The 27870-nt window shown below is 42.0% G+C and overlaps 3 protein-coding genes across 18 annotated transcripts in view; 2 read left to right on the top strand and 1 right to left on the bottom strand.

The window, feature by feature from the left end:
* Nucleotides 1–5275, bottom strand: part of otofa (otoferlin a) — a 53048-nt gene extending 47773 nt beyond the window's left edge. For all 12 annotated transcript variants that reach the window (XM_026999020.3, XM_026999026.3, XM_081718098.1 and 9 more), the window contains exons 1-2: nt 4960–5275; nt 1500–1558 (exon numbers count right to left, since the gene is read on the bottom strand). In XM_026999020.3, the coding sequence (XP_026854821.2) occupies nt 1500–1558; nt 4960–5038 (138 nt within the window). In that variant the 5' untranslated portion in view covers nt 5039–5275. The remainder of the gene's footprint in view (nt 1–1499; nt 1559–4959) is intronic.
* Nucleotides 5276–5620: 345 nt separating this feature from the next.
* On the top strand, nt 5621–8782 carry cimip2c (ciliary microtubule inner protein 2C). The gene is made up of 3 exons (XM_026999064.3): nt 5621–5755; nt 5985–6258; nt 6712–8782. The coding sequence occupies exons 1-3, from the start codon at nt 5673–5675 to the stop codon at nt 6826–6828; spliced, it is 474 nt and encodes a 157-aa protein (XP_026854865.2). The 5' UTR covers nt 5621–5672; the 3' UTR covers nt 6829–8782.
* An 868-nt stretch (nt 8783–9650) lies between these two features.
* fndc1 (fibronectin type III domain containing 1) overlaps nt 9651–27870 on the top strand; it is a 35860-nt gene continuing 17640 nt past the window's right edge. For 2 of the 5 annotated variants that reach the window (XM_081717749.1, XM_081717748.1), the window contains exons 1-10: nt 9651–9812; nt 19816–20010; nt 20271–20357; nt 21597–21665; nt 25441–25650; nt 25944–26042; nt 26221–26341; nt 26474–26661; nt 27183–27290; nt 27654–27842. In XM_081717749.1, coding sequence (XP_081573875.1) covers nt 9740–9812; nt 19816–20010; nt 20271–20357; nt 21597–21665; nt 25441–25650; nt 25944–26042; nt 26221–26341; nt 26474–26661; nt 27183–27290; nt 27654–27842 — 1339 coding nt within the window. In that variant the 5' untranslated portion in view covers nt 9651–9739. The remainder of the gene's footprint in view (nt 9813–19815; nt 20011–20270; nt 20358–21596; nt 21666–25440; nt 25651–25943; nt 26043–26220; nt 26342–26473; nt 26662–27182; nt 27291–27653; nt 27843–27870) is intronic. The other 3 variants (XM_026998947.3, XM_026998946.3, XM_026998948.3) reach the window with 2 other exon arrangements.

Raw genomic sequence — 27870 nt, 5'->3', positions numbered from 1 at the left:
AATGTGCTTAATTAGAAGCTAAGTATTGAATTTATTTGTCAAATTAAGAACTTGAGGTAGATATCAGATTAAATATCAACCAGATAATAAACTCTCTCTTTCTCTCACTTGAATAATGCAGTCTTGTATATGGTTACATATCCATACACCACATCAATCCATGTTATATGAGCTGTGGGCTGTGAGTGTGTTGAGTAAGATTGGTGGAATAAAATGCCCAAAGGCCCTTTACAGTCTGCAGTGATGTTTCCCCCATTTTCTGTTTAACTGGGTGGGAAAACAAAGGCTTGCTCATTTAACCCAAACAAAAACACACTAATCTCAACAGGAAACAGCACTTAGCTTTTCCCTCTCCCCTCACTGAATGCCTGTTTGTAAGTGCCCACTGCTGTTTTCCAGGCCCCTGCACTACCACCACCACCACCTGACCACACCCACTGTATTCGCAGTAGCCCTGGGTCATTAGAGACTGTAAAGGGCCCTTTGGACACTTCATGCCACCAATCTCAGACATGACTCTTAGTCACAGCCCACAGCTCATATTACATGGACTGAGTCAAGTGAAAGAAAGACAGAAGAGTTTATTGTCTGGTTTGATGAAACTTGATGAAAGAGGACAATATTAAAACCTGTCCTTGACAGCTGTATAGAATAGATGACTAAAATACAAAGCAGACAAAGTCTGTTTTAACTCAGTATTAACTCATTTAAAACTAAAAGCAGCATTTACTGCTGCTATTCTAAATTACAATAGAATGCAAATACAAACTACAAAACAAATGTAAATTTAAGCATAATAAATAAGCAAATTAAGCATAAGCAAATTAAATAAACCAAATGTGAAAGTAAAGCTTTCATCAGGCATAAAACAACCATTTCTAAGCAGGAGCCTTCTTTCCTAAGCATTCCAGCCATGTCCTCAACCACAACTCCTCACCAATGGCTATTAGCACTCCTCTGGCTTCTCCATGCACTGTTTTAAACCTTTAGCCACTCATGCTTCCCCATTCGAGTGAGCAGAATGAGACTTGGCCCCATATACTGTGCGGGTCAAATGGGATTTGACTGGAGTGAAGAGACACAGAGGGTCCTTTAACACGTTCACCTGCGCCTTAAAGAACAGCAACAGTGGGTGGTGGATCAGCACCCGCAGAGCATGCAGGATTACAGACAGACACAAACGCTTAAGATTGCAGTGGACAGGGACTTTGCGTAATTTAGTGGGTGCAGTCAAAGGGTTATAGTTTCTTTTTTATTGCCAGTTCACTACCCCCTGCTTCTGCACTTGGAATATCAGTGAGAAAGAGTAAGGACAAATAAATGTGATGTACTAGTGGCTTGATTTTTTTTACAGTCCCTTCAGGGCAGTAAAGATAGGACACAATCTAGAGCATGTATTGGATTCACTGTTCCTGAAGCTGCAGGAACAGGGTTAAGGGGCGATGTCACATGTAAACAATGGCATGGGGGTGGGGAGGGGAAGGATTAGTTGTACTGACCTCCTCAAATCGAGCTTCATCCTCACAGTTCTCCAGCACCCTGGAGTAGAAAGACAGGCCTATGGAGAGAAAAAGGGGCCATGGTGGTAAAAAAAAACCAAAAAAAAAAAACCTGAATATCCAACCAATAAGCATCAGCAACTGCAATTCTCAAAATCATTTTCTCAGTTTGAAAGTCTAATGGACACGCTCTGCAAAACCCATGTGAGTATGATGCGCATCTGTACGAAAACAGCTAAGTGAAACTGAAAATGTGGAGGCACAGAAGGCAGAAAGGGGCAGAAAGATCTTTATTCAGCCCCTTTGCAATGACAATGACACTCCAACTCACATAGTGCCATTTGGATAGATGCACTAAACCGACTCCAGGAATAAAAATGAAAAGAGTGGACACAGACAGGATAATGATGACTACAGATAGAAAGTATGGTGGCCAGCTGAAGTGGCCACCATATACAGTGTATGATTTTCTTGGCAATGCAGGTTGTTGAAGCAAAAAAAACAGGTTATAATGAGGTTACAGTACCAGAGTTGCAAAGCAAAAAAAAATGTTAAATACAAGGATATATGAAACACTGCGTCTGACTAAATACTGGTGAAGAATTGATAAGAGCTCCTGAATGTGTCTGTGCATGCATATCTATGTGTGTGTGTCTCTGTGTGTGCATGTACATGTGAGCATTTGTGCATACATGCATATGCGTGCAACAGCTAAGCAAACAAGCTATCAAAACAAATACATAAACATGACCATTCACTGAGACACATCCATGCACACATAGACACAAACACACACACACACACACACACACACACACACACACACACATAGGGCAACGATCAATTTACAGGAAATTAACGTTGCAGTAGCACAAACACAAGTAGGTGAATGGCAGTGCTACACAAAAAATGCATTCAGTAAATTATGTCAGATTTGCAGAGTGCTAATTAACGAGTCAAAATCACTGTACCTCTTGCTCATATCACAGTACAAGTGGAGCTTTTAAATTCGAAGTGCCCACTACCTCAGACTGTGGTTGTGTACTGAATTACAGTACAGGTGGGTTCACAAAAGGAGAGAACACAAGTGCAGAGACAGCTGTGGACAGTCGAAGCCTTTATAAAGCATAATACGAAATAAAAATGATATATGGAGTTTGCTTTTGTTCTTTCTGATACTAACTGTTTGCTGTACTGCAAGTCTTATTCAGAATGGAAATTTAATTTAAATTAGAAATATTTCTTAGAGTTTGTCCCTTGGAGCTTTATCAGTAGTGGCTGTCACTAAAATAGACCACTACCTTTGCCATGACTCATCATTTGAGCTTGATTGATTCATTTTGAGTTAATAAATTATTACACCCACCTGTTGAATAATAATTATATTCAAGTCCCACCAATGAGCATTACAGCAATCAATAGACTCTCTGATAACTTAATTAAACACCTAGGCTTATGTGATTCTCCCTAGTGTGTGAACAAAAAACCCTTTGATGATGAAAGTATCTAGAGAGACAGCAACAGCTCTGCCTCTCTGCATTCAGTTCAGCAGGGTTTGCCTGCATAAGCAGAAGGATGACTGCAGATGTCTGATTGGTGAGCAGATGGAAGAACACTTTCAGGAACATGCAGTGACAGGTCAAGTGTAGTGTGAAGTGTAAAGTGAAGTATATAAAGTTACAGAAGTTATAATAAAATGAAAAAAAAATGGGAAAAATCTTTTAAGCATGATGTAAACACAAGTGAGCTGACTGGTGAAATATGGTTGAAATATATTTATAATGTTAGAGAATAACACATCCAGTACAGTCCCACAGCAACTGAGGAACTAGGTGAACAGCAAGCATGAATTTTTAAACCCAAAGATTGACTGTTGTTACTTTGTTAACTATCAAATAAGAATGCTGGAAATTAGGGCAGTTTCATAATACTGCTAATTTAATTGTAAATTAAATAACCTACACAGACTCATGCTAATTAAATTATGCCTATGCTGAAGATTTTTAAAAATCTAAACAAATATTAATAATTAGTTTACAAAAGCTTTAAGCATACACTTTTTTTGTTGTTGTTGTTTTTCTGACAAAGTTTCTGGGGCTTTACTCATACCCATCTCATCAGAATCAGGAGTACTCTGTGGGAATACTGATTAAATGAGGCTCTTAGACTGTATTAGGCTGAGGTTTAATGTGGCGTTGCACTCAGTTTGGTTGTATGCAAGCTCTTCATTTCCCAGTGGAACAGGATACAGCTAAGGCGCTGCTTCCTGAAAACCCTTCCGCTGCAGATGAGCTGGAACATGATGTGTCACGGCCAGGGTTGGTGGGGGGGGGGGGGTGAACCAAGCAGTGGTGCAAGTGCAGAAGAGGTGAGGAGACAAGGAAGCTGGAGTGATTTACATGGTATACCATGTGTCAACATGCACCATAACACAACAGAATAATACCAAAGTTTGTTCTAAAATCCTTCACAAAAATATGGCAGCTTTAACCAGCTCTAGTGCTTTGACTTTCTTGTAGTAGAGTGGTGTTGGAAGCAGCTTGCTCATATTTGGTTCACCCAAATGTTTACACTGACCAGTGCGCAATGAATATCATGACCAGCACTGATAAAACATGACACATGGCCGTTTCTAAAACGAGATGGCAAACAAGACATGGCGCTGTCCAAGGTTCTGTATCGAAAAATAAAAACAGATTAGCAAGATGAGAGGGAGAAAGAGAGTCTGTTTCAGCAGCCTGTAGTTCTTTAATCATAAAGAGTCAATGAATACTCCTTGTAGATATAAGTAACGTATAAGCAAATTGTAATTTACCACTGAAAGTTTATTGGATGGCAAAATGTTGATACCATTGCTTTAACGCGCCTCATTTTATTTGTTATAATTAACTCGTTCTAATCATACGTAATTCGTGAATTGATTCAAATAAAGGTGTGTTTGCATAAAACATTACATTTCTAACAGTAAAACTGTGTTAAATTAGCTCAGTTCCCATGTATGTAAATTCATTTAACGCCCTTAAATATGAAAAACAAAATACGGCAATACTCTGTTCTTTAACAGATTAGTGCATAGCGCATTTTTGAAATCCTTCATATTCACAAACGTAATCTCACACTATTAGATTCAAGATATTTAAGCGCGCAAAGTGCACGAAAAATACTCATAGAAACCCGAACAATAATTTACATACATAGAAATTGCCGGGAGGACTGCCAAAACAACGTGCAGACCTCGACATTATTTTATAGAGGCGCGCTGAAGAGAGAAAGGGGATTCCCCAACTTCACTGGACCCCCCCCCCCCCCCGAGACGCGCCACTGTCCAAAGACAAACATGCAAACAGACACTACACTGGGCTAATCGTAAAGGCTATACATATCTCAACATAAAATAGTATACATTTGAATACATATACATCAAAATATGAAAAACAAAATGATTAAAGAGTAGCAGTACCTCGAAACGACACTTTGGCGATTCGGTCCCCTTTCCCACGGAGCTGCGTAACCGTTTTTAGATACACTACTAAAGCCATAACAAATAAATGGAAAAAAGAAAAGTCATAAATGTATCCTGATGCTCACAAAGCTTGCTGTCCCTAAAACATCTATTTTATTTTATTTTATTTGTGACGGGGGAAAATCCTTCCATTTTGTGGACAACATCCGATGTATCCTCTGACTTTAAAAACAGTCATGAATAATTAAAGTGCTTTCATTTTCTGTGGGCTATGCCATGCAGCGGTAGGGGTACGGCATCTATGCTCTCAGCCCTCCAGTCCTTACTACTGATGTGCGCTGCGCCAGTCATGCCGTAGTGTAAGACGGTGAGATAATGAGCAACAGAGGGCAGTATTTAAAACCTGTTACAAGAAGACGTCGGTACCAATACCATATTAGAAATGGATTTTAGTGCGTTTTCCACATCAATCACACACTGATTTACTGCGGCAACAGTTGCATGTATTTGCTGTACGTGCTATTTAAGAATATACACAAAAATTGTACACTGTAATACACTGCACTGACGCCAATATTGTCAATGGATGCGTAACAATACAACACTCATTGGGTGACGTGGAAAACTGAGTTGTTACCAAGCAACTCCGTGTTGTCGCTCTGGAAAAGCGGGCTACGATCGACCTTGAGTTCTGTGGTCCGGTCTGAGGAATGCAAGACATGACTTTCAGAGGAAACGGCACTCTTATCACGCACAACAATGCGACCTACCTTCCGTCTTCTCTGATGCCTGGGTAAAAATGAAGAATTAATTATATAAAAATGCATGATACTACTTATGGTGGTCCAGCAACAACTATTTATTTTACATCGACACGTGCTCTCTCAGTGACAGTTCAGAATTGTGGTTATTACAAAAAATAGTAATACGCTACGTTACGTTTCGATTGTGTCTAAATCATGTTTTGCATATAGTTTGCGGTTTTTTTTTTTTCCTGCTGTCAATCATGCTGAATTATTTAGGTACTGTGGGCATGTGCCAAACGCCAAGTTCCTGTACGGGGACACGTTTGGAAATGCGACCATCAAGTATTTCCAGGATTTCCGGTGTGCAGCCATGGCCTCCAGCGCTAGTGCATACAGTAAAGGTGGCATGTTTCCTTCTATCTACTCCAATGCTGATACGCTGGTCATTGCGCAGCGCTCCATGAACAGAGACCGAGCTCTGAACACCCCCTACTGGGCGCGTTACAACGTACACTTCAATCGCCAACGAGAGATCGTGCAATTTGCTGAGGTGAGGGGACTGTAGTGTATTGTCCTCGGACTCCTGGTGCTCAGCCACTTGTGTCATGCTGGGTGCTTATATCTTTCGAATACAGTCTATGGCACCGAAGACATGGGAATCTCTAAGATAACATAGAAAGAGAGTGTTACAGGGAAGGAATATCAGATACGAGAGAGAGAGAGAGAGAGAGAGAGAGAGAGAGATTGATTGTGTGTGTGTGAGAGAGAGAGAGAGAGAGAGAGAGAGAGAGAGAGAGAAAGAGAGATTGTGTGTGTGTGTGTGTGTGTGTGTGAGAGAGAGAGAGAGAGAGAGAGAGAGAGAGAGAGAGAGAGAGAGTGTGTGTGTGTGTGTGTGTGTGTGTGTGTGTGTGTGTGTGTGTGTGTGTGTGTGTAAAAGAGACCCTGTGAGACACAATGACACGTGTGCCTCTCAGCATTGTGCTTACCAGCTCTTGTTCTCCAGCTGGCACAGAAACACAGAGGGAACTACAACGACCAGACAGGCACCCTGCAGCCTGTGCCTTTCTTCTGCTTGCCACTGAGGGACACCAAGCAACACACACAGCAGAAGTGTTTTTGATGTGGCAAAACAGGGTTGTTCTTTTTCGCTTGCTGCTATGTTATTGTATTTTACCGCTTAATTTCTCTCATGAATTGTACTGAATGTAAGCATTCCAGCTAGTAACTTATGTGAGACCGTAATCAGTTAGAAATTAAAAATGATTTTATACATTTGTTAAAATAGAGTATTTCTTAGAGCTTAGTTTCTTTACTTGTAACAGCATACACCCTTCAACTGAGGTTTTAAAGCAAACTGTGATGAAATAAACAAAATGAAGACGTGAGTGTGCAATGTGCCAGAAGGAGAACACACAGCATGGTCCCAGACATAAGAAGGTACAGGTGCCTGCGTGTGAGCTGGAAAGAGAATGTCTGAACACATTTATCATGCAAGTTAGGTTAGGTCCGCATACAATACCACCATTTTTTTTCACCGTCCATTAAAAAAACAAGTATCTAAATACAAACCATCAGGATTTTATTTTTAAGTGATAAGAAATGTAATCTATTTGTAATCTATTGTTAAATAGTTTTGTTTCCAACTATTGCTACTTGCAGTAAAGCACAAAGGAAAACAGTAGAATGTATATTTGAATTGTGGCTCTCTAGCTGGTTGGTACTTTAGTTGCCTACCCCCCATGAAAAGCATGAGGCCAGAGGGTGTCTGCGGCTACCAGACCCTGCCATCAGGAACCAGAACAACACTGGATGACTGCATCATGCGAGATATGCGCTTTAATCGCAGATGACCAGCACTGCCAACAGGGGGCGATATTCACAAAGTTCTGAATATACATTAGTTTAAGGGAACTGCACGAGTTAGTGGTGTGGTATGTCTGAACATCAGGGAATGGTCATGAGATTTTATGTTTATTCTCAGAGCAGAATGCTTAAAGGCCAAGACCAACTCCTAGTTTTGCTATCATTTGAGTAAAATCAAAGCTGTCCACTTTTGTTAACTGGCAAAACAGGTTTGTGTTCAGTGAGAGTAAAAGAGAGAGACAGAAAGAGAGTGAGAAAGTGTGTGTGTGTGTGTGTGTGTGTGAGAGAGAGAGAGAGAGAGAGAGAGAGAGAGAGAGAGAGAGAGAGAGAGAGAGAGAGAGAGACAAATTGTGGTCATAAATAAGTCCTTTAAACCAAGTGTGAGTGGAGGTGCTTGTGTTTGGAAAACAAGACCGAAAATAGATCTGTGTTACTTTATGATTTCTGTCTAACTTCCAAATGTGGAAATGAATGGCTCTGGTTTAGATATAAATGTATTAGTCACCTACAGCTAGATAAACATTTAGTTCTTCTTACAAAGAAATCATTAAGTCATTCAGTGGAAAACTACATACTTGTAGTCACATATAAATATTATCTTTTATGACATGGCAAAATTTATCAAACATCTTAAAGCCCAATAAGCATCAAAAATAAAGAGTGGTTTCACCATCTGACATCATTGAGACATCAAGAAGCAAATGCCTGAACTAAGTGAGTTCAACAAAAAACAGGTGGTTAAGCCAAGGCTTCTTATCAAATCCTGTTCACCTCATTCCAAAGCAATGAGCATTGGAGGTCGTGCACTCAATGCAGAACACACACTTCCAATGGGCAACTAACCAGAACTATGCAATACCAAAGTGTTTGGGTTCACTAGTCTCTGATCTTATTAATTGCTGAGTTCTGTATTCTGTTGCATTGCACAGTTTGTGTTAGACTGGCTGGTTTCTGACCTTAACTACTGTTAGCTGCAAATTTCTTTAGCCATTTTGTTTGTTTTTTTATGCAAGACTCTCTAGAAAGCTGAGCTTCACATGATTTTATGGGTTTATTGTACGAAGCTTTACACAAGCAAATTTTAATTATGCATTATTAAAATACATAGACTTAATTGATATGTTATTGTATGTTAATTTGTATATATTCTTTATTTTATTATGATTATTGTGTATTTATATACTGTGAGGGATGAGGGAACCAAGCTTTTCATCTGTGCTAAAGTAATGTGATCATAAAAGTGATTTAATTTGATTTGTCTTGATATTACAGTTGGTTTGACTTGATATTACATCATTCTGTAACAATGTTACACAAAGTCAAGGGGAATTCTCTCTCTAAACCAAGCCACTGACTCAAAAGTGACTATATTCTAGAAGCATCCCACAACAAAATACATCAGTTCCAGCATTTTTCAGTGTCATTCACAACTGGTATAGCACCCTAACTTACAGACTCGAAACTGTCAATTTGATATGGGAATGGTGCAAGCTTCCCTAGCAAATTAGGGAAACAGTGGAAATCTTGCAGAGCAAGAATTCACAACATAAAGCATAAAGTGTACATGTATGCACTACATGGCTCGTCGAAGCAGTCGAAAATAAATGCCGCAAAGAGATTGTTCGCGAGCAGGAGTGGGTGTTCACACAGCGCAAATTCTTCCACATGATAATTTCCAGTACTTGCAAGGTCCGTGGAATGGCACGTGTACATAAGTCGCCTGAAGTGTTCTGGTTTAAATGAAAAGAAAACAACCTATGGGGAAATACCTAAGCGGTCTTGTGAAAAAGAGCAGCCTCCCAGAACTGGTGGCTTTTATTTTAGACTTTTGAACGCAAACAAATGAATACATTCTATGGGTGTTATGATATTATAAATCTTCCATGAAATATTCTTTCACTTTTAATTTTATTCAACTTTCGAAAATCCAAGAAGCGTATAATTCATTGTGTAAAAGCAAAATTACAAGGACTTAATGGTAGAGAGTAAGTCAACGCTATTTCTGCGCGCACTTTGGAAAGGACTCAGGCAAGTTTAAAGTGCCTCGCATTCCCGGAAGAGGGAGACATAACGTAGGAAGCACAAGCTGTAACAGAGGGTGCCCGACCTCGAGCATCCCAATCCTCTCTCCCTTCTCTGTCCCTTCTCATACTGGAGCACTATTCGCAATGTCTCCCACGGCAGCACGGGCTTTCCTCGCGCTTCTGGTCACGCTCAGCGCCCAGAATCCACTATTGACAGGTAGGCATATCTGCAGAATGTTTACTCTTTTTAGAAGTTTTGATTTTGAACATTTGCATTCTCACAATATATTTTAACTGACTTTACCCTCAAAGTTTTAAAACAAGATAATTTGACGCGTTTTGACAGTTGTTTTGCAAAATGAAACGAAAGGAAAGTATTGTCCACTCACGTTTTCAAGGGACAGTATTGTCCACTTGAGTACTATGAGGTATTTAGCAGCATTTAAAACTTTCTGAGGGGCGTATTATGAAAAGTATTTGTCTTTGGTGAGCCTGCAAATGCATTGCGAACCGTGAGCTTTGGTACTGAAGTTCATCAGTATTGTATTATTCTCAGGGTGAAAGAGACGCTATTTGTCAGGTTTATCATATTGGATGAATGAATGTAAAAAGCAAAAAAAGTTTTCATATCTTCACACGCACAAATGTAACTAAATATTTACAATGAGTTTCTAAATTACATTTTTTCAATAAATATTATTTTTCAGGTATTACTTAATATGGGTTTAGGTCATGGAAGAAAACTGAATTATTTCACCACTGCAGTCCCTTTAAGATGACACATATTAGAGCATAAATCATTTGGTTAAAGTCAGACAAACGCATGGCAGTCAATGTAATAGAGATCTGATCTAATCTGCCTTAAGTAACAGATCCTTAGCGGCCCAACTCATGACCCGAGTGGGATGTGAAGGAAAGGAGGAAATTTAGGAGCGGAGTTAAGTCAGTCTGTATACTCTACACTGGACTAACAAGTAATATTGAGTGTTTGGGTTTGTTTTGTTTGTTTGTTTGTTTGTTGCCTGGTCACAGTTCTCATATTCAGGTCTCATGCTTATACTTTTAATTATGCAACAAAATAAATATTTCTACACAGTGCCACAGTGACCTGATTCCTTTCATATGTTTACTTAAAGGCATTATTCAGATTTAATGGCTGCCAGGTTCATAATAGACATAATAAAGTTAGCTGCAGTTTATGGACATTACCAGAATAAAGTTTAGAAATAAATGCCACCCACACACCTTCTTCAGACCCATTTTAATCATTATCAACAAGTACCATCCTGATGGTGCTCAAGAATGCTAAAGAAAAACACTCTTAAAGAAAGAGCTGGATGCCAAAACAGCAAAAAAAAAATAATAGAGTGACCTCACTGAACACACAGCTAAAACAATTGAGCTCCAGTGCACAAAATACCACATTTTTCACAGTTCAGAGAATAGCTTCAAGTGGGTTGGCTGCACAGATGTCTATCCAGTGATTTTGGGCAGGTTTTTAGAAGTCAGTGCTTTGATCAACATGTGTCTCGGCACATTAGAGCCATACATAAGAAACTGGAGTTACCAAGCTTTTACAGATTTTGCTACAGATGTCTTGGACATCATTTCACCCTCAGTTTGTGAAATTGAATTTTGTCCACGGTCTCCTCTTCCTCCCCCCCCCCCCCACCCCATTCCCTCTCTCCTCCTCTCTCTCCCCACTTAAGTAGGGGGAAGTGGAGGTGGAGCAAAGGAATCTTAGAAGTGGCCATGTCCCACTCAGCACAGTTAGCTGCCACGTTACAATAAAGCACTCTCTTTATATATCTCTCTCTCTCCCTCTCTCTCTGTCTGTCTCTGTTTCTGTCTGTCTCTCTCTTACTTTCTTCCATTTTCTCTAACTCATTCCTCTCTTCCTCCCTTTCTCTGTTTTGGAATGGCTCTGTGCATGAGGTCATCCAGGGCAGCCTGGGACTGCCGTTAGCAGCTGTGGATTGCGGTGTTTTCCTCTCAGCCTGTTCTATAGCTGCTGAACTGCCCTGCTCAGCACTTCTCCCCCACATAATCCTATGACTCTGATACTTAATTGCTATTCTCCCATCTGCTCCTTCTCCTCACCTTTCATACATGTTCATCCCATCATCATTTCTATCCAACTTCATTCTCTGTCTGGTCCTGTGCTAAACAAGCTAAACATCAAACATTGCTTGTGTTAGACCGTGGTTTCTGCATTTGGGCGGGTCACAAGGTTCTGAACTATTTCTGCAGGCTCAAGGATGAGGTTTCCCACGTGCCACTGCAGGGCTGAACAGGTTTGCCCTAGTGACAGCCTCAGTGCAGAGATCTCAGATCCCAACCTACAGCTATCAAATCCTTACTGATATCTGACAGATAGAAGATGCATTGTAAAGAATGTGGCTCAAAAGTTTTTCCATAACTTTGAAGAGATCGTAGTACATCAGTGGTTATTCTGGTGGGAACTGTTCCCTGTGTCACCAAGTGCAAGTTCTGCCAGAGATCAACACTAGATTACCGGGGAGGGGGCTTACAGATAGACACAGGGAAACAGGGAATGAGAGAGAGAGAGAGAGAGAGAGAGAGAGAGAGAGAGAGAGAGAGAGAGAATGTTTGTCTCTGTGTGTGTGTAGGTGACAGAAAGAAAAAAGAAAAGTCATGCCTTAACCAGCTACTGGAATTTGATACCTTTGCTTCCATTTGCTGTGAGGAAATTCTAGAAAGTACTTGAATGGCACAACTACAATTTAAACTTGGAAGAAGAAGCCCAGACTGTTCAGATCCTTAATCTGTTGCAAAGAAAATGTGTCAAGGGTAATGGGGAAGAGAACATCTAATCACAAAGCTGCAATAATGTGCTCTCACTTGACTTAGCACTTTGTCAACTAAATGTGATAATGTGGTTCCAGGGCGCAATAGATGTGAATACACACACACACACACACACACACACACACACACAGACACACACACACAAACTCACTCAAACACATGTTTGAAAAACATTATTTGTTTATATATATATATATATATATATATATATATATATATATATATATATATATATATATATATGTGTGTGTGTGTGTGTGTGTGTGTGTGTGTGTGTGTGCGTGCTATGTGTGTCATGTCAGTTTCTGACCAGTAATAAACTGTAAGGAAAATGTACAAAGTATGGGATTTTCAGCACTTTGCTATATGCTCCGTATGTCCTCAGCAAAAATATTTGTGCTGTGTGTTATATAATACAGTAATTGCTACAGCAACAGCAATTAGGTAATAGAGGCTGCCTCACCTCTATGCCTGTGAAGGTGGAATACAGTGTTGTAGCTGTGTGTAGGTTGCCTAGGCTTCATTGACACTCCTGTGTGGAACTGGCAGCTGTCTGCCCTGCAGCTCTTTCCATGAGTCGTATTCTAAAAGCATAGATATGACTGACATTATGAAGGCAGACAATGCATGTGAGCACTTACATGCACACACACATTCACCCTCATATTCATAACTGTAATTTTAAAAAATCTACACACTTAAACCTTGGCCCATTAGAATGAGTGTATATACATAGACCATTCCACATTCCATAAGAAATCACTCTCATCTTCGTCTCATCCCACCAAGAAATCTACATCTGTGCATGTGCTCTGTTCACCAATTTATAAGTCACAGTCCAGTTTGATCCAGTATAATTGATGTTGGTCTCTGACTTGCACTCCATACACAGAAACTATGGACTAACAGCTTCACGCAGATGGGTGAGCAGAAGATGAAGGTATGAGGGTGTGTAGTTTTAAACTGGAACCAACTTGCCCAACTGTATAGTACACATGCACAAAGCAGACTTTTGCAGGCTTATTGATCTACATCAAATATAAAGATTCACTTTAAATAAATATAAATTCAACCAGGCCATTGATTTTAAAACACATCTCAAGGTGCAGCTGAAAAACAGCTAATACTACAAGACCTATAAACAACCTTGTCTATTTGTCTTGGCTATTTTTACAGAGGGAAATTAAAGCAGCTCACAGCTTCTTGGAAAATAATATTTATTGAAGTCCATTTCCCACCTTAAAGGGCTCATTTAGCAAACTTCATTTGAGCTAACAGAGTATGCAACAATACATAAGATGGAGGAGGGGCAGTGACAAGGGACATATATGGCTCAGGCTAAAGTGGCACCATGCATACAAGTGTTTGCATTATACTATAATGTGGCATATATCATGGAAATGCAGTTAGTGGCTTTTCAAAATATTTTCCAGAAGTTGCAATAGAGGGCTGAAATTTTGATGCTGAAGGCTCAGCTTGTCTCTGTAAAGTGTTTATTTAAGGGGAACATTCTAGCTCTTGTTAAGTTTTATGGAGCTTGAGCTATTCAAAATCATGTCCAAGAAGGAGCGAACACACTTTTTTGTGTGACGCAGGCGGCACAGAGTAAGCAAGAGGCAGGGTAGTTTATTCTCCATAGGGAAATCACCAATGAAAGCACTGATGAAATGAAACAAAAGTAATCCTCTTCGTGAATGATAGCGGCTAGATTCTCAGTCTATGGTAGGCTAATGTGCAGCACTATCATCTGTGGCCTGTGGGTTTAAACAGATGAAACAGAAAATAAGGAATAGGTGAAAATAATCAGTAGGCAGGGGATTGAGAGCGGTGTGGGTGTGTGGTATGATCCCTAGCAGGAGTGGGCGTGTCCCTCCTGCTGCATTACTGGCCAACCGTGGCAGAACCCCCGCCAGCCTCCTGGAGCGTGGTCGGCCCGGCAGATGCGGAGCCAGCTTCAGCGGATGCTCCCTATGAAAGGAGGTGCTGAGGCCAGGGTCCAATATCTGGGAGGCCGGTATCCAGCACCGTTCCTCCGGGCCGTACCCGTCCCAGTCCACCAGGTACTGCAGCTGTGTGTCTCTCCGTCTCTCCATCGTGAATCAAGCGAGGCCTTATACGCTGGTCCTCCCTCAATGTCCAGGGTTATGGTGTACGGACCTTCATACTTGACTGTGAGCTTCCCCTTGGTGAGGAGCCTGTTCGGCCGTCCTTTGTGGACACCCATACTCATTGCCCCAGTTCATACTGAGGGGTGTCCCCATGTTTCCGATCTGCCTTTGCCTTGTATTTCACGATTGCTCTACGCAGTCTCTGATGCGTCTCCTCCGAGACTTGTTCGCTGCATTGTCACCAGGTCTCCACCGCTGGCTGGTCAGAGGTAGGTAGGTTCTACGGATATAGCAGTCGTTGATGCACTAAAACACACTCAAAGGGAATTAGTCCACTCCCTGCATGGTGCAGTGAGTTCAGGTTTCAGGGTGCTGTTGAGCATATAGGTGTAAGAATTTTCCCAGTTCTTGATTTACCCTCTCAACTTGAACAATAGCCTGGGGGTGATATCCAGACATCAGACTGACCGTGATTCAGCTTACCAAGCAGTTCTCTCCAGATCTGGGATGTAAACAGAGGACCCCTGTCGGAGACAATATCTTCCGGCAAACCAAATTGCTGAAAAACATGGCAGAAGAGCTTATCAGCCATCTCTAAGGCAGTAGGTAAACCTTTTTAGTAGGTATGAACCTCACCATTTTCGAAAACCGGTCTACTGTCACTAATATTGTGGTGTTATCCTCAGAGACAGGTAGATCCGAAATCTATAGCGTTGTGAGACCAAGGACACAGAGGAATAGGTAGGGGGAGCAGTTTACCTGCAGGTGGTGTGTGTGGTGCTTTGCTGCGGGCACAATCTGCGCACGATGCCACATACCTCACGATCTCTTTGTGCATGGCCACCAATAACGAGCACTTAGCAATTGCTCTGTGCATGTAGACCCTGGATGGCCCGTTCCCAACGATCTGTGTGCCCACGTGATAAGGGCTTTGTGGTGCTTGGGTGGCACAAAGATTAGGTGGGCAGTGTGGGTTTGGATTGGAAGGTCCCATTTAAGTGTCGCCAAGAAGCAGGAGGGAGAGAGGACTGGCTCCTGGCCGGTCGATTGGGCCTCTGCATGGTGTTGCCGGGAAAGTGTGTCCGCCCTTACATTCTTTTCCCCTGGTGTGTAGGTGACACGAAAGTTGAACCTGGAGAAAAGTGACCAACAGGCTTGCCTGGAGTTTAACCTCTTAGCGGACTGGAGGTACTCAATTCTTATGGTCAGTGTAGACCTTAAAGGGGTGTCGTGCTCCCTCCAGCCAATGGCTCCACTCTTCAAGTGCTAGTTTCTTCACCAGCAATTCCCTATCGCCAATCCCGTAGTTCCTCTCAGCAGGGCTCAGCTTTTTCGAAAAGTAGGTGATGGGTTTAAGTTGTCCCGCCTTTCCTTTGCACTGGGACAGTACAGCACCCACTCCTACATCCGATGCATCCACCTCAACCATGAAAGGCCTCTCAAGATCCAGTTGCTGCTGAACTGAAGTGGTAGAGAAGGCAGTTTTTAACTCCTCAAAGGCTTTCTCCGCCTCAGAGTTCCATCTCAATTTCTTGGCTGTTCCTCGGAGCAGGTCAGTGAAAAGCCTGCGCATCTGCGGTCTTCGCCATCCCATTACCACCCCAAACTTGCAAGGTTGCATACACACGCTACCCTCGCATATGATGTAGCCTAAAAAACTCACCTCCCTGCGGTGAAACTCACATTTCTCCAGCTTATAGTAGAGGTGGTTCTGCATCAGGACATGGAGGACAGCTCGAACGTCCCGCACATGTTGGCCCCAGGATGGGGAATAGATTAAGATATTGATGTAAACAGATCTACACAGAATCCCCCGTAGCACCTCATTTATGTAGGCTTGAAAGATTGAGGGAGCCATGGCTAGACCATACAGCAGAACTAGGTACTCAATGCCCAGAGGATGTACTGAAGGCCGTTTTCCATTTGTCACCCTCCCTAATCCTTATCAGGTTATAAGCACTGTGTAGGTCTAACTTGATAAGAAACCTGACTCCCTTTAACTGTTTAAGCGTGGCTGGAACTAAGGGTAGAGGGTAGGGATATTGCATTAACAGTTCGTTGAGCCCTCTGTAGTCTACACAGGGCCTTAATCCTCCATCTTTTTTCTTTTTACAAAAAATACACTAGCTGAGGCCGATGAGGTGGAGGGACGAATATAGTCTTGCTGCAATGCCTCCTTGATATATTGCCCCATTGTTCATTCCTCCTCCTGCGATACATCTGGGAGGAACAGAGTAATTGCACAGTCCCACTCACAGTGAGGGGGAATCTGTGTGGCCCTCTTGGGACTAAACACCACCACCAGGTCACTATACTTTGGGGGAATGGTGAGTTCCTCGTCAGTGTCGGAGCTCTCTATAGACGTTGACTGGAGAGGCACAGCCCCGGTAGGAAGGCATGTCCCCACTTGAGGATACAATTATCGATCCACTGCAGGTGAGGGTTGTGTTGATGTAACCAGGGAAACCTAATGTGAGGGGGTGAGAAAGATGAAAGGAGGTAAAAGGAGATGTGTTCAATGTGTTCCCCGTTGTTTTGAGGCATATACAGGGAGTGACGTGTGATGTAGCCCAAACCCACAGGTCCCCCATCAACTGCTTGCACACTTAGAGGCGAGGGCAGGGGAATCACTCTTATCCCCAGTTTCTTAGCGAAGTCCCAGTCTATTACATTCCCTGTGGCTCTGGAGTCAACCAGGGCTGCAACAGAAAAAGAACGACCCTGGTGCGATACCTTAATAGGAACTTTGAACATTGACACGTCAGGGGAGCAACTCACCAGATTGCCACACCTCCTCCACTCTCTGGGTTTGCAGCAAACCCTGGCTATGCCCAAGTGCATCGGTTCCTCGGGGGCTTCACCCAGTCCCTTCGATGAGGTTCCTTCCCGATGCGGTACCCTCTGGTCGAGGTGATGACGTCACTCCTGTAGAAGTCAGTCGTAGGTGATGGCCAGATTGACTGCCTCATTGAGCGTAGCCACCTCCAACTTACAGGCTAGTTCTTCCTGCAGTTCCACTCTCAAGCCATTTAGGAATATGTCTACTAATGCCGGCTTGTTCTATCTGGACCCTGTGGCAAACGTTCGAAACTCCATGGCGAACTCCGCTGCCAACCGTGATCCCTGTCTCATGCTAAGCAAAGTCTGTCCACAGAGTCTACTCTGACGGGGATGATAAAACACAGCTTTCACTTCTTGCATAAAAGTGTGGTAGTCGTTCATCAGCGGGGAAGCGTTCGTGACAAGAGCGGTTCCCCAGGTACGAGCTTTCCTGGTTAGCCTGGAGATCACGAAGGACACCTTTGCATGATCGGGCAGACGAGGTTGATAGCCAAAAAATAACTCGCACTGCACTACGAACCCCTCACAGCTCCTCCGTAAGTCTCTGGGGCGTCGATCAAACACCTTACCCCTTCTGAGACCGGGGAGTAGCATGAGAAGGGGCTCTATTCTCAGGGCTTGTGGTAAGGTGGTCCACGCAGAGCCCAAGACTCTGAACGAGAGAGCCAATCTCTCCAATTTCCTGCCTCTGCTGTTCCAGTGCTGCTATCTGTGCAGCAAGCAGGTGAGCCCAGCCAGGGCTACTCACCTTGCTTCCAGGTGCCTGCACATTCTGTGACATGGGCAGCACAGAAGAAGCAAGAGGTGGGTTAGTGAAGAAGTGTTCTTTATTCTCCATAGGGAAATCACCAATGAAAGCACTGATGAAACAAAACAAAAATAATCCTCTTCGTGAGTGATAGCGGGTAGATTCTCAGTCTATTGTTGGCTACTGTGCAGCGCTATCATCTGGTGCCTGTGGATTTAAATAGGTGAAACAGAAAATATGGAACAGGTAAAAATAATCTGTAGGCAGGGTGGTGGGAGTAGGTAGGGGAGAGTGGTGTTGGTGTGTGGTATGATCCCTAGCAGGAGTGGGCGTGTCCCTCCTGATGGATGACCAACCAGTCATGACAGTTTGGAGGTTTGGGAAATGATGTGGTGTTTTTGTGGGTGTAGGTGTGTGTTATTGGAAATAGTACTGACATGTGACAAGTACAAAATCTGAGAAGCTGTACTGCCAGAATTCTAAAAAAGCAGCAATGATTAAAAATGACTGTGGCACTCCCATCTTCCTGATTTTTTCTGATGAGTGCGTGTGCACATGTCTGTTTTAGAAGACACAATGATAAAAACATTTGGTCCTTGAACTCAATGGCAGATTCCGGAACACATGCCACGTCATGCATTTTATTCACCTGATGAAAAATAATAAATAATAAACTACACTGTAAAACACAATGTTTAGTTACTTCACTGACTTTGTGACTATAAAAATGTAAATATATATCTATAGCCAAGATATTCCATGTGGTATGGCATATGGAAAAGCCCTTCCACTTTCCTCAGACAAACAATGTCTTCCAGGACACTTTCACTTAGGTTATAACAACATAACACCAGGGCTTTCAAAGAAAGAATACTTCAATAACATTTAAAGTATTTTCCGACAAGAGCAGTCCAAAACCACAGCAGAACACATTAACACCAATCAACCAGGACAGCAACTTCACAAGTGACCCAAACCCACTCTGTATTTCTTTTTCCTTGAGCAGGTGGCTTTGATAATAATCTGCCTATCGCCTGACTCAGTAGCACAGCACTGCACTTCCATGGAAACATACCCGGTTGCTTATTAATAGCCTAAAGCACTTCACCAAGGAATTAGGCTTTTACTTTGGCTTCATGAGTTTTATAACACTGCACCATTTAGTTCCAATGATGTTTACTCAGCTGGTTTTAGGAAGTGTTTTGCACTGATGGATTCTATATTACTTCATTAAGCTGTTAGGTGTAGGAATTAATTCAGCTGATTAATGCCTAGTTATTATAACAAGATGTACAAACCGGAGACAAGAGGGACTCAAGTAAATTAGTTTTAAAAATTGCCTGTGAAACTCAGTAACTGAAATCAAAAATGTATATGGCATGGGGAGTCCATTGGTGGGACTGAAGCTACATCACTCTGACGATGCACATCACTGTGTGAAAGTTTGTGCACCATCTGTGTGTGTTGAGATAACAACAATTAGCCAAATGAGAAATACTCCGTATGTGTCTATAGGTTATGGTACAGTGTACAGTTCCACAGTGTACAAATTTCGCATGTTTAATTGACACACTGATGTGGAAACAGAATATATGCTCAGCATACTAGCTGCTTACAGCTAGTGGTGTGTGAGTGAGCTGTTGCTTTGGCAGGCTGTTTTATTTGGCTGCTGTTCCATTCCGCTTCCTCCTCAGCCTTCAAACCACTGCGTCCACGCAATGTGAAGCTAACATCCGTGGAAAAAGGCTTAAAGGTGACGTGGGAACCTCCTAATGAGCTGGATGGCCGGGCAGTGGACCGCTACAACATCGGCTATGGCAAGTCCATGCGGTCACTGCGCTTCATCACGGTGGACAAGGATCGCCGCTCCGAGGTACTAGAGGATGTAGGTAAGGGGGAGAGGTGTTGCACACATCACTCAGCAGGGCTGCGCATCCTGTAAATCTGTCTTCATAGGGTGAAAATGAACTGCAAACACAGAATGCTTTATTACTGCAGGCTAGTAGCATGCAGTAATTAACTATCTAATGTGCACGGTATGTGTGTGCGCGTGCGTGTGCATGCATGCGTGTGTGTGTGTGTGTGTGTGTGTGTGTGTGTGTGTGTGTGCGTGCGTGTGTGTGTGTGTGTGTGTGTGTGTGTGTGTTAGAGCCTGGAGTCCTGCACTTTCTCAAAATGAGTGCTGAGAATGAGGAGGGAATGAGTAAACCAGTCTACAGGGCAGAAACTCCGGGAGGTACGCTTTTCAGGTTGCGTGTGTTTGTGTGTGTGTGTGTGTGTGTGTGTGTGTGTGTGTGTGTGTGTGTGTGTGTGTGTGTGTGTGTGTGTGTCTGTGTGTGTGTGTGTGTGTGTGTATGTGTGCGTGTGTGTGTGTGCATGTATGCATTTGTGCATGTGTGAAAGAACTTTCTGATTTTACTTCTCATATTAAAATGTTGGGTTTTGGTCTTCTCATAAACAGTTTGGCATGTTTAATTGTCTGCAACTAGAACCATTCCTGGTCAATGTATAGCAAATCAGCAACAGATATGTATACCTATGTATCTTAGCAACACAATAATATTTCAGGGTCCCTTTAACATTGTTTACATCATTAGGAATCAATAATAATAAATAAATAATAAACCATTAACTTCAACTTTAATAAATCAGTTGACATAAGTAATAATAATAATAAAGTAATTATCACCTGTATATTTTGTTGCAGTCCACAGTCAAATAGACTATCAAGAATATACATAGTTGGTAATGTTAATATACAGTAAAGGAAGAAAATGCCTAGGATTGTATTTACTTCATTACCATTAATTATAGTTTGTTAAGTTTTTTAATATTGACTATTAATCAGCAGATAAACCTAAACCAAGCTGAAGGTTATTTCTGAGCTTATACAAGGAATTTATTACTAACTTTATAGCCTCTCCTGCTTATTCTTAATCTTGCCATATAAAACAAGACTTTATGGCCAACAGCACGACACACTGGATTTAATCCATGCTGTCTGCTTTTATAATTACTGTGTTTCCATCCGTCTTTTGGCGGCCCATGGATTCCCAGTCCGCTATAAAGAGCCCGTGTTTTGGGGTCCAAGCCGGGGTCCTCTGCAAAAATGCAGGGCTTGCACTGTGGCAGGCTGGTGCTGGGCCAACGCTTGCCACATTAACCTCCAGGCTGTTTCCTTCTCTGTCTCTGACAAACATGATCTGCATTCATCGGCTCCTTTGCAGCATGCTCTTGTTACACCACAGTAAACAAGCACAGAAATATTGCTGAGCACGGAGCATAAATTTGTCTGACTGGAGGTTCATAAGCCTGGGAGGAAAATGAAGGGAGGTGTTATGCAGTGTATTCTCACAGTGTGTCTGTCTGACATTTTCATATGCATTGCAACCAATTTGTCATGCACTCTGGTCCAACAGAAAAGTGCCTGAGAAGGTATCACTCATGATAAAAACAGGCCTGTCCCTTCCTACAGGTGGTGAGTGGGTAAAACTGGACGGGTTTGCTGTTGAAGGTGGATCCTCTTTCAACGGCTCCACACCAGGTAGGCCCCTACACATATATTATGCGGCGGTGTTGGTTATTTATGTTGGCTTACCCACACATGCAAAATGGATTTAAAGGCAGGGTTTAGTGTGCTCTGGATCTTGATGCAACTTTGAGTGCAGTGCAAAATGGCATCAAAATGTCAGTAGCTTAGCCATAGTCAACCTGCACACCTGTAGAGGCACTGCAGAGGGTGAAGATAAGCACATTCTAGTGCTTCAACTCACTCTGGCAAAATCGCAGGCTCTTAATTGGTATAGGACATAGATAAGATTGAATCTTTAATCTCAGCAGCAGCGATAAGCGTTCAGCAGCATTAAGCATTCAGCAGCGTTAAGGATTCTGTACCTGGTGCATCACTCAGAACGGAGCACAAAATGTTTTTTTGGTAGAGATTTCCCTCCAGAGCATGGGAGCTGGCTTGGATACGGGACAGGAGGGGCTCCAGTTACCTGATATCAGGCTGGCAGTTGTACATTTGTTAAATCAAAGCTTTTACTTCTGTTTTCATCAGGCTTGTCTGAAGGCAGCCTGTGAGAATGTCACCTCTCCAAGGGCAAAGGGAGGGAAAAGTCCACTTTTTAATACTCCCAGCATTAAATGAGGCAAAACAGAACTCTAATGGACAGCTAAAGTGGTACTTGGGATGTTCCGGCAGATAGAGCTACAGCTTTTATCAGCTTCCAAAATACCTTGGTAATTACATGGAGATGGCAGTAGGCAGTTGGTAACTAAACTGTTAGTCTGCTCCACAGGCACTTGCACAAAGCGCATTATTGCTCCAATAATCAAATAATTATTGGGATGGTAAGTGTATCACAGTGGATACAGCTGTCATATTGTCTACAATATCCCATTATGTCAGCATGCAGGTAAGATAAAAGATAAAGAGAGACAGGCTGATGGATCTGCAGCAGATCCAAATCCTTGGCATGCATGAAGTTGGCCTTGCCTTAATGTTTCCATTTAGTACTGTTTTAGCTTTGGCTTGGTTTGATGTTTACGACATCATTGTTCTAATCTCATTCTTACTGCGTGTTAACACTCACAGGAGATATGGGTTAATGTTGGATTGCTTCAACAGTACACTGGCAGTATGTATTTTATCATACTGTAATTAAATATTTCATAAACATAGTCAACATTCTGTTGGTACTTTTTCATTATTTTCCTTTTTCTCCACACTTAGGTATTACATACTTTTGTGTGAGCTGTGCACTCTCCAAAATTCCACTAGGGGTGACTAAAGGGTTTTTGGTGGCATCATATTTTCTTAGATGTCAATGAGTGCAATTTTCCTTATTTCTATTTAAACTACTGTAAAATGTTTTTGGGTTGATGCCAGGGTGGAAGACAGTAAATGATACTGAATCAGGAATCTGCCAGAATCACTCTAGAAATAAATAAATAAATATCAGTGTGCAAAGTGTTTTAAAAGATAGTGTGCATTTTGCCTTTATTCATTCACATCAGCTTATCAAATGGAAATCATTAAAAAAAAAAAAACATGTTGCTGAAAAGCATCAAAATGTAAAAATGTATAATGTGCTTTCACAGTAAAGCCAGGTGTAAACACGCAATGGGAGCCACGAAGTATAAAAGCCAGCACACATAGCTGTGCAAACCAAGCTGCTTCAGCCCCTGGACCCGTCCACTCCATCCAGAACCTGCCAGGAAGGAAGACGGAGTACAGGGAGACACGTACCATAAAAACCCCAAGAAAGGCAGGAGGGAAGCAAAAGAGTGAAAGAAACAGATGGAGAGAGGAAGAAAGTGAAACAAAGAGAGAGAGAAAGAGTGGGAGAAATGAATATTCTGCTCTAATATCAGAGATATGTGAACCTGAGCTAGACTCTCATAAAGGAGACACAGGGTTACGCTGTCTGTGTGCAAAAGGGAAAGGTGGTTGCTCTTACTGTCACTTAAGTTTGATTTAAGGCCTCATCGATCTCATTCACTGGTGCAGTAGTCACTCTTCTGGTGACGTCTGTGAACCTTGAGCAGCCACGCCAGAGCACGTCCATTAAGTATTACCTTTTAGAATGCGAGAGAGAGTAGGGAATGGTGTCCAGAACTGATTCCTGTGCTCTCTCTCTCTCTCTCTCTCTCACTCACACACACACACACACACACACACACACATTCTTTTTCCTTCCTCTTCTCTCACTCCATGTTCTTCTCCAAGAGCTCCTTCACCCTAGTCATATTTAACAGTGATGCATAAAGCATGTTTTACTTGACTATATACTTTCTCAAATCTAGTTTTGACATAGGCAAAGGTGGGTAGCCAAACTGTACTCAAGTAAACGTACTGTTACTTTAAAATAATAATTTCTTATTATTAGTAAAAGCAGTCATTTAAAGTATTACTTAAATAAAAGTAAGAAAGTATCTGTTAAAAAGACTACTCAAGTAGCAAGTCACCTCATCTGAACTCATTTAATAATACCGGGCAGCAAAATATATGTGACGTTGATGACACAGAGGGAGCCAAAGGCGTGGCTGAAGAATAGTGCTCTTTATTCTCCATAGCAAAACTAATACAGCACAGCAGCTAAGGGAAAACAATAAAGATAGCAGGATGTAGCATAGCACTCTGTCTTGATACGTCCAAGTATGGTCCGCTAATGTGCAGCACTGTCCACCGGGACCTGTGGGTTTAAATAGCAAGAAACAGACACAAGGAACAGGTGAGTCGAATTAGTATGTGGGTGACAAAGCTGATCCCTGGAACAGTTCAGCACTTCCCCTCAAGGCCTAGCTCGCCAGATTTGCCCTGTATACAAGGTGTTTGAAAGCAGACTTGAACCAGACCCTGGCATGGTTGATTGTCCTCCCTGTTCAAACACCCTGTGATTTCAGTCAGCAACTGTTTGTCAGACCTTTCATCAACTGAATCAGGAGCAGGGAAAAGACTCAGTGATGTAGGTGGTGTTGCAAGACTGGATTTGTACACACATACAGAATCCTGATACTATACACCTTTCCTTGGAAACCCAAGTGGTTAGCCTGGTGCTCGAGGAAACCGTGATTGGTTAGCTTTTAATGGCATTCTTTTTGATCTGCTACAATTGGCCATTGAAGTGTGGTGACATGTCCAATGAGAATGCCTGATTACACTCTATCATCTGAGAGTGATTACTGTGGGAGAAAGGGAGAGGGTGGGAGAATGTTTTTCATTACACTGACGTTGGTATTACTTCACACAGCAAAGAGAATAGAGGACTTGATGAAGAGACAAAGGAATCAGGAAATAAATGAGTACGAGACAGTTTAAGAGAGTGGGGAACACTGTCTGATCTATTGGCCAAGTGCACTCAGACAGAGAATTATACTTAAAAAGTGAGAGGAAGTGGGAGACCAGATGACTGTGTGGTCCTGAATGGATATAGGCTCAGACAAAATAATCTCCACAGGGAGCACTCCAGTTACTAAATCTTTAACACATGCTACATGTCTTACTTCTCTCTCAATCACTCTGTTCTCAGAAATTCATATCTGAAGTCTAAGATCACATGGATGGTAAAGGTTTGGGCTTTGTTATAATGAGTAATCAACATATTAGACCACAGCATGACAATGATGAACATGGTAAAGCTATGTTAAAAAGTGTCAAAAAAAGTGTTCATAATAAATATCATTATGTAAATGCAATTCTAAATTTTATAGCATTCCTGTAGTTAGTTTTCACCTAGTAATAGTTGGAGCCCATTCCCTGAATAAGATATGAAGAAAATATTTCAATGAGATATTTTTACTCACTCTCTCATTAGGGAGGAGGTTGTCAGAAATCCCCGCTAAGACAAACCCTCACCCTTCGGTGCAGAGAGGGCCACTGGTGCAGCAGAGAGCCCCTCAGTCCTCATCAGGCCCTGAGGCTCCACGCACAGGCAAATACCTGCCCATCCGTCCCCACACCAAACCCAGGGTGGACCTCAGTCAGCCACAAGCTGACCAGCGCAATACAAACAAGCCCAAACTTGGTGAGGTCATGAGCCTTAGAAGGACACTAACATATGATCTGAATTCACACTGAATGACTGACATTCTTTAAGTACTGGTGTGACGCAGCACATGTTGTTCACTTAAGGTCATCCTCTCTGGTTTTTGTATTGCCTTACATGGTTAAAAGGAGATTCTTATAGCATAGCATGATCATAGAGTTAATTATTGCTTCTTGTGCTGCATATTTGTTGAAATGTATGTGTTAGGTCTGTGAATAGCATGGTATATGTAATGATACGTGGACATATCTGGTATCCCCTTCTGTTCGTAGCATCTGAGTCCATCTATGTGGTATCACTGCAGGCACAGAAAGCCATACAGAGGAGTGTACCAGTCAACAAGGCCCCTATGACCAAACCCCCCCCTCCAGGTACAGACGCCTATTTAATTAAAGCATGTCTTAAAATACTTCATCTATACTGATTAAATGTCATTATGTTATGATAATCTTGACTATTAGACCATTCAAACTGATGCTACAACCATAAAATAATCTCTACAAGGCAGAGTGTTTGGGGAAAAGTAAAAGCGTGAACTGTGTTTATCAGAACCTGAGGTAGTTGAAGAGGTGGAGGATCTCGCAGTGAGAGTTTTGTCCCCCAAATCTGTCCTCATCACATGGGTGGATCCACTGGTAGAAAAGCAGAAGAACATTCCTGAAGGCACCAGGTAAGAACTGCATTTGAGTTTGAACAAGCTCTTTTTAAAGCACATTTCATGTAATATATTAACTTGTCTTTGTATGACTTGGTGAATTAGAGGTGCAGATATAGAGCAATTAATGCAGGCCTTTCTCTGAAGGTATTACACAGTGAGATACAGAGAGAAGGGAGAGTCTGCTCGATGGGAGTATAAGGAGACCAGTCAGAGGCGACTCATGATTGAGACACTCACTGCAGATGGAATGTATGAGTTCTCTATTCGAATCTCCAAAGGGGACCAACATGGAAAATGGAGTATATCTGTATTCCAGAGGACGCCAGAATCAGGTATCTTTGCATTTGAGATTTAGATGAGTTGAAATACTTTCCATTGTGCTTGTAATGTTGAAATATTGATAATGTAATTTCTCTTGAAATGTTGAAACATTTGATAATGTCATTTCTAGTTCCAGATTAAAAAAAATATTGTATTTGACAGACATTAAAGAGAGAAAGTGAATGAATAGGCAAAGCACACAAGCCCACCAACAGACACAAACACACACACACACACACTATCTTAAGAAACCCCTGTTTCAGAATTTTGTCATTCATGCAGCTTGCCATAACTATGTGTAATTGTTCATTAAGGTGTCACCTTTTATTGCCTGCCTGTCTATGTGGAAGGCTAGTGATGGCCTCATTAATTATTTTCATGAAAAAAACCCATCTGAATTTTTTCTAGTAGGACAGACATTAAAGTTGTAGAGCACAGACTCTCTAGTTCTGCTTTATACCTCCTTCTGTTTGGCAGTGTATGTTGTCTCTTGTCAGTCCTGACCTTCTCTGTGGTGTCTATAACTCTGGAGCTCCCTCTGGTCCTCCTGAGAACTTCCAGGTGAAATCACTTAGAGGGAAAGGCACTGCTGTAATAGCAACATGGGATCCACCTGAAGAGCCCAATGGTAAAATCAGAGGTGGGACTTTTTATGCCTTACTTATAATATGCATTTTATGTTTTTGTGCCAGTGCCTATTATACTGTGCAAAGACTATAGCCAATTGTATTCTGAAGAGGCTAGCTCTGGAATTGCACCTTTGGAGAAATCGACTCCCTACTCCACTATCCTACAAACACAAATAAATCATATTTTCTGCTTCTGCATGCTAGACACCTTGTATGAAAGTGCTACTGGCAAGTACTTTACTGTCTGCTTTACAATGTGTGTTATATTGTGCTTGGCATTCTCTTATGTTGTCTATGCCTGAATGTGGAAATTTTACTGCAAAAGGTCCTGTGCAAACTAAATTGACCAAGCATACTGTGCATTTTTCTTCCAGAATACATCCTCTCCTATGCTCCAGCCATGAAACCTTTTGGAGCAAAATCAGTGACATACCGAGGTACTATCACCACGGCAACCATAGATGGCTTGACACCAGGGGATCGCTACATCTTTAAAATTCGTGCAGTCAACAGGAAAGGGCAAGGACCTCAGTCTAAAGCTTTTAGTGTTGCACTGCCTGAGAGTAAGTTCTGAAAACAATGTCAAAAATG

Source organism: Electrophorus electricus, chromosome 7 (assembly GCF_041902795.1).
Source record: "Electrophorus electricus isolate QZ-2024a chromosome 7, ASM4190279v1, whole genome shotgun sequence".
Classification (NCBI taxonomy): domain Eukaryota; kingdom Metazoa; phylum Chordata; class Actinopteri; order Gymnotiformes; family Gymnotidae; genus Electrophorus; species Electrophorus electricus.
This window is presented reverse-complemented; position numbering and strand designations above follow the sequence as displayed.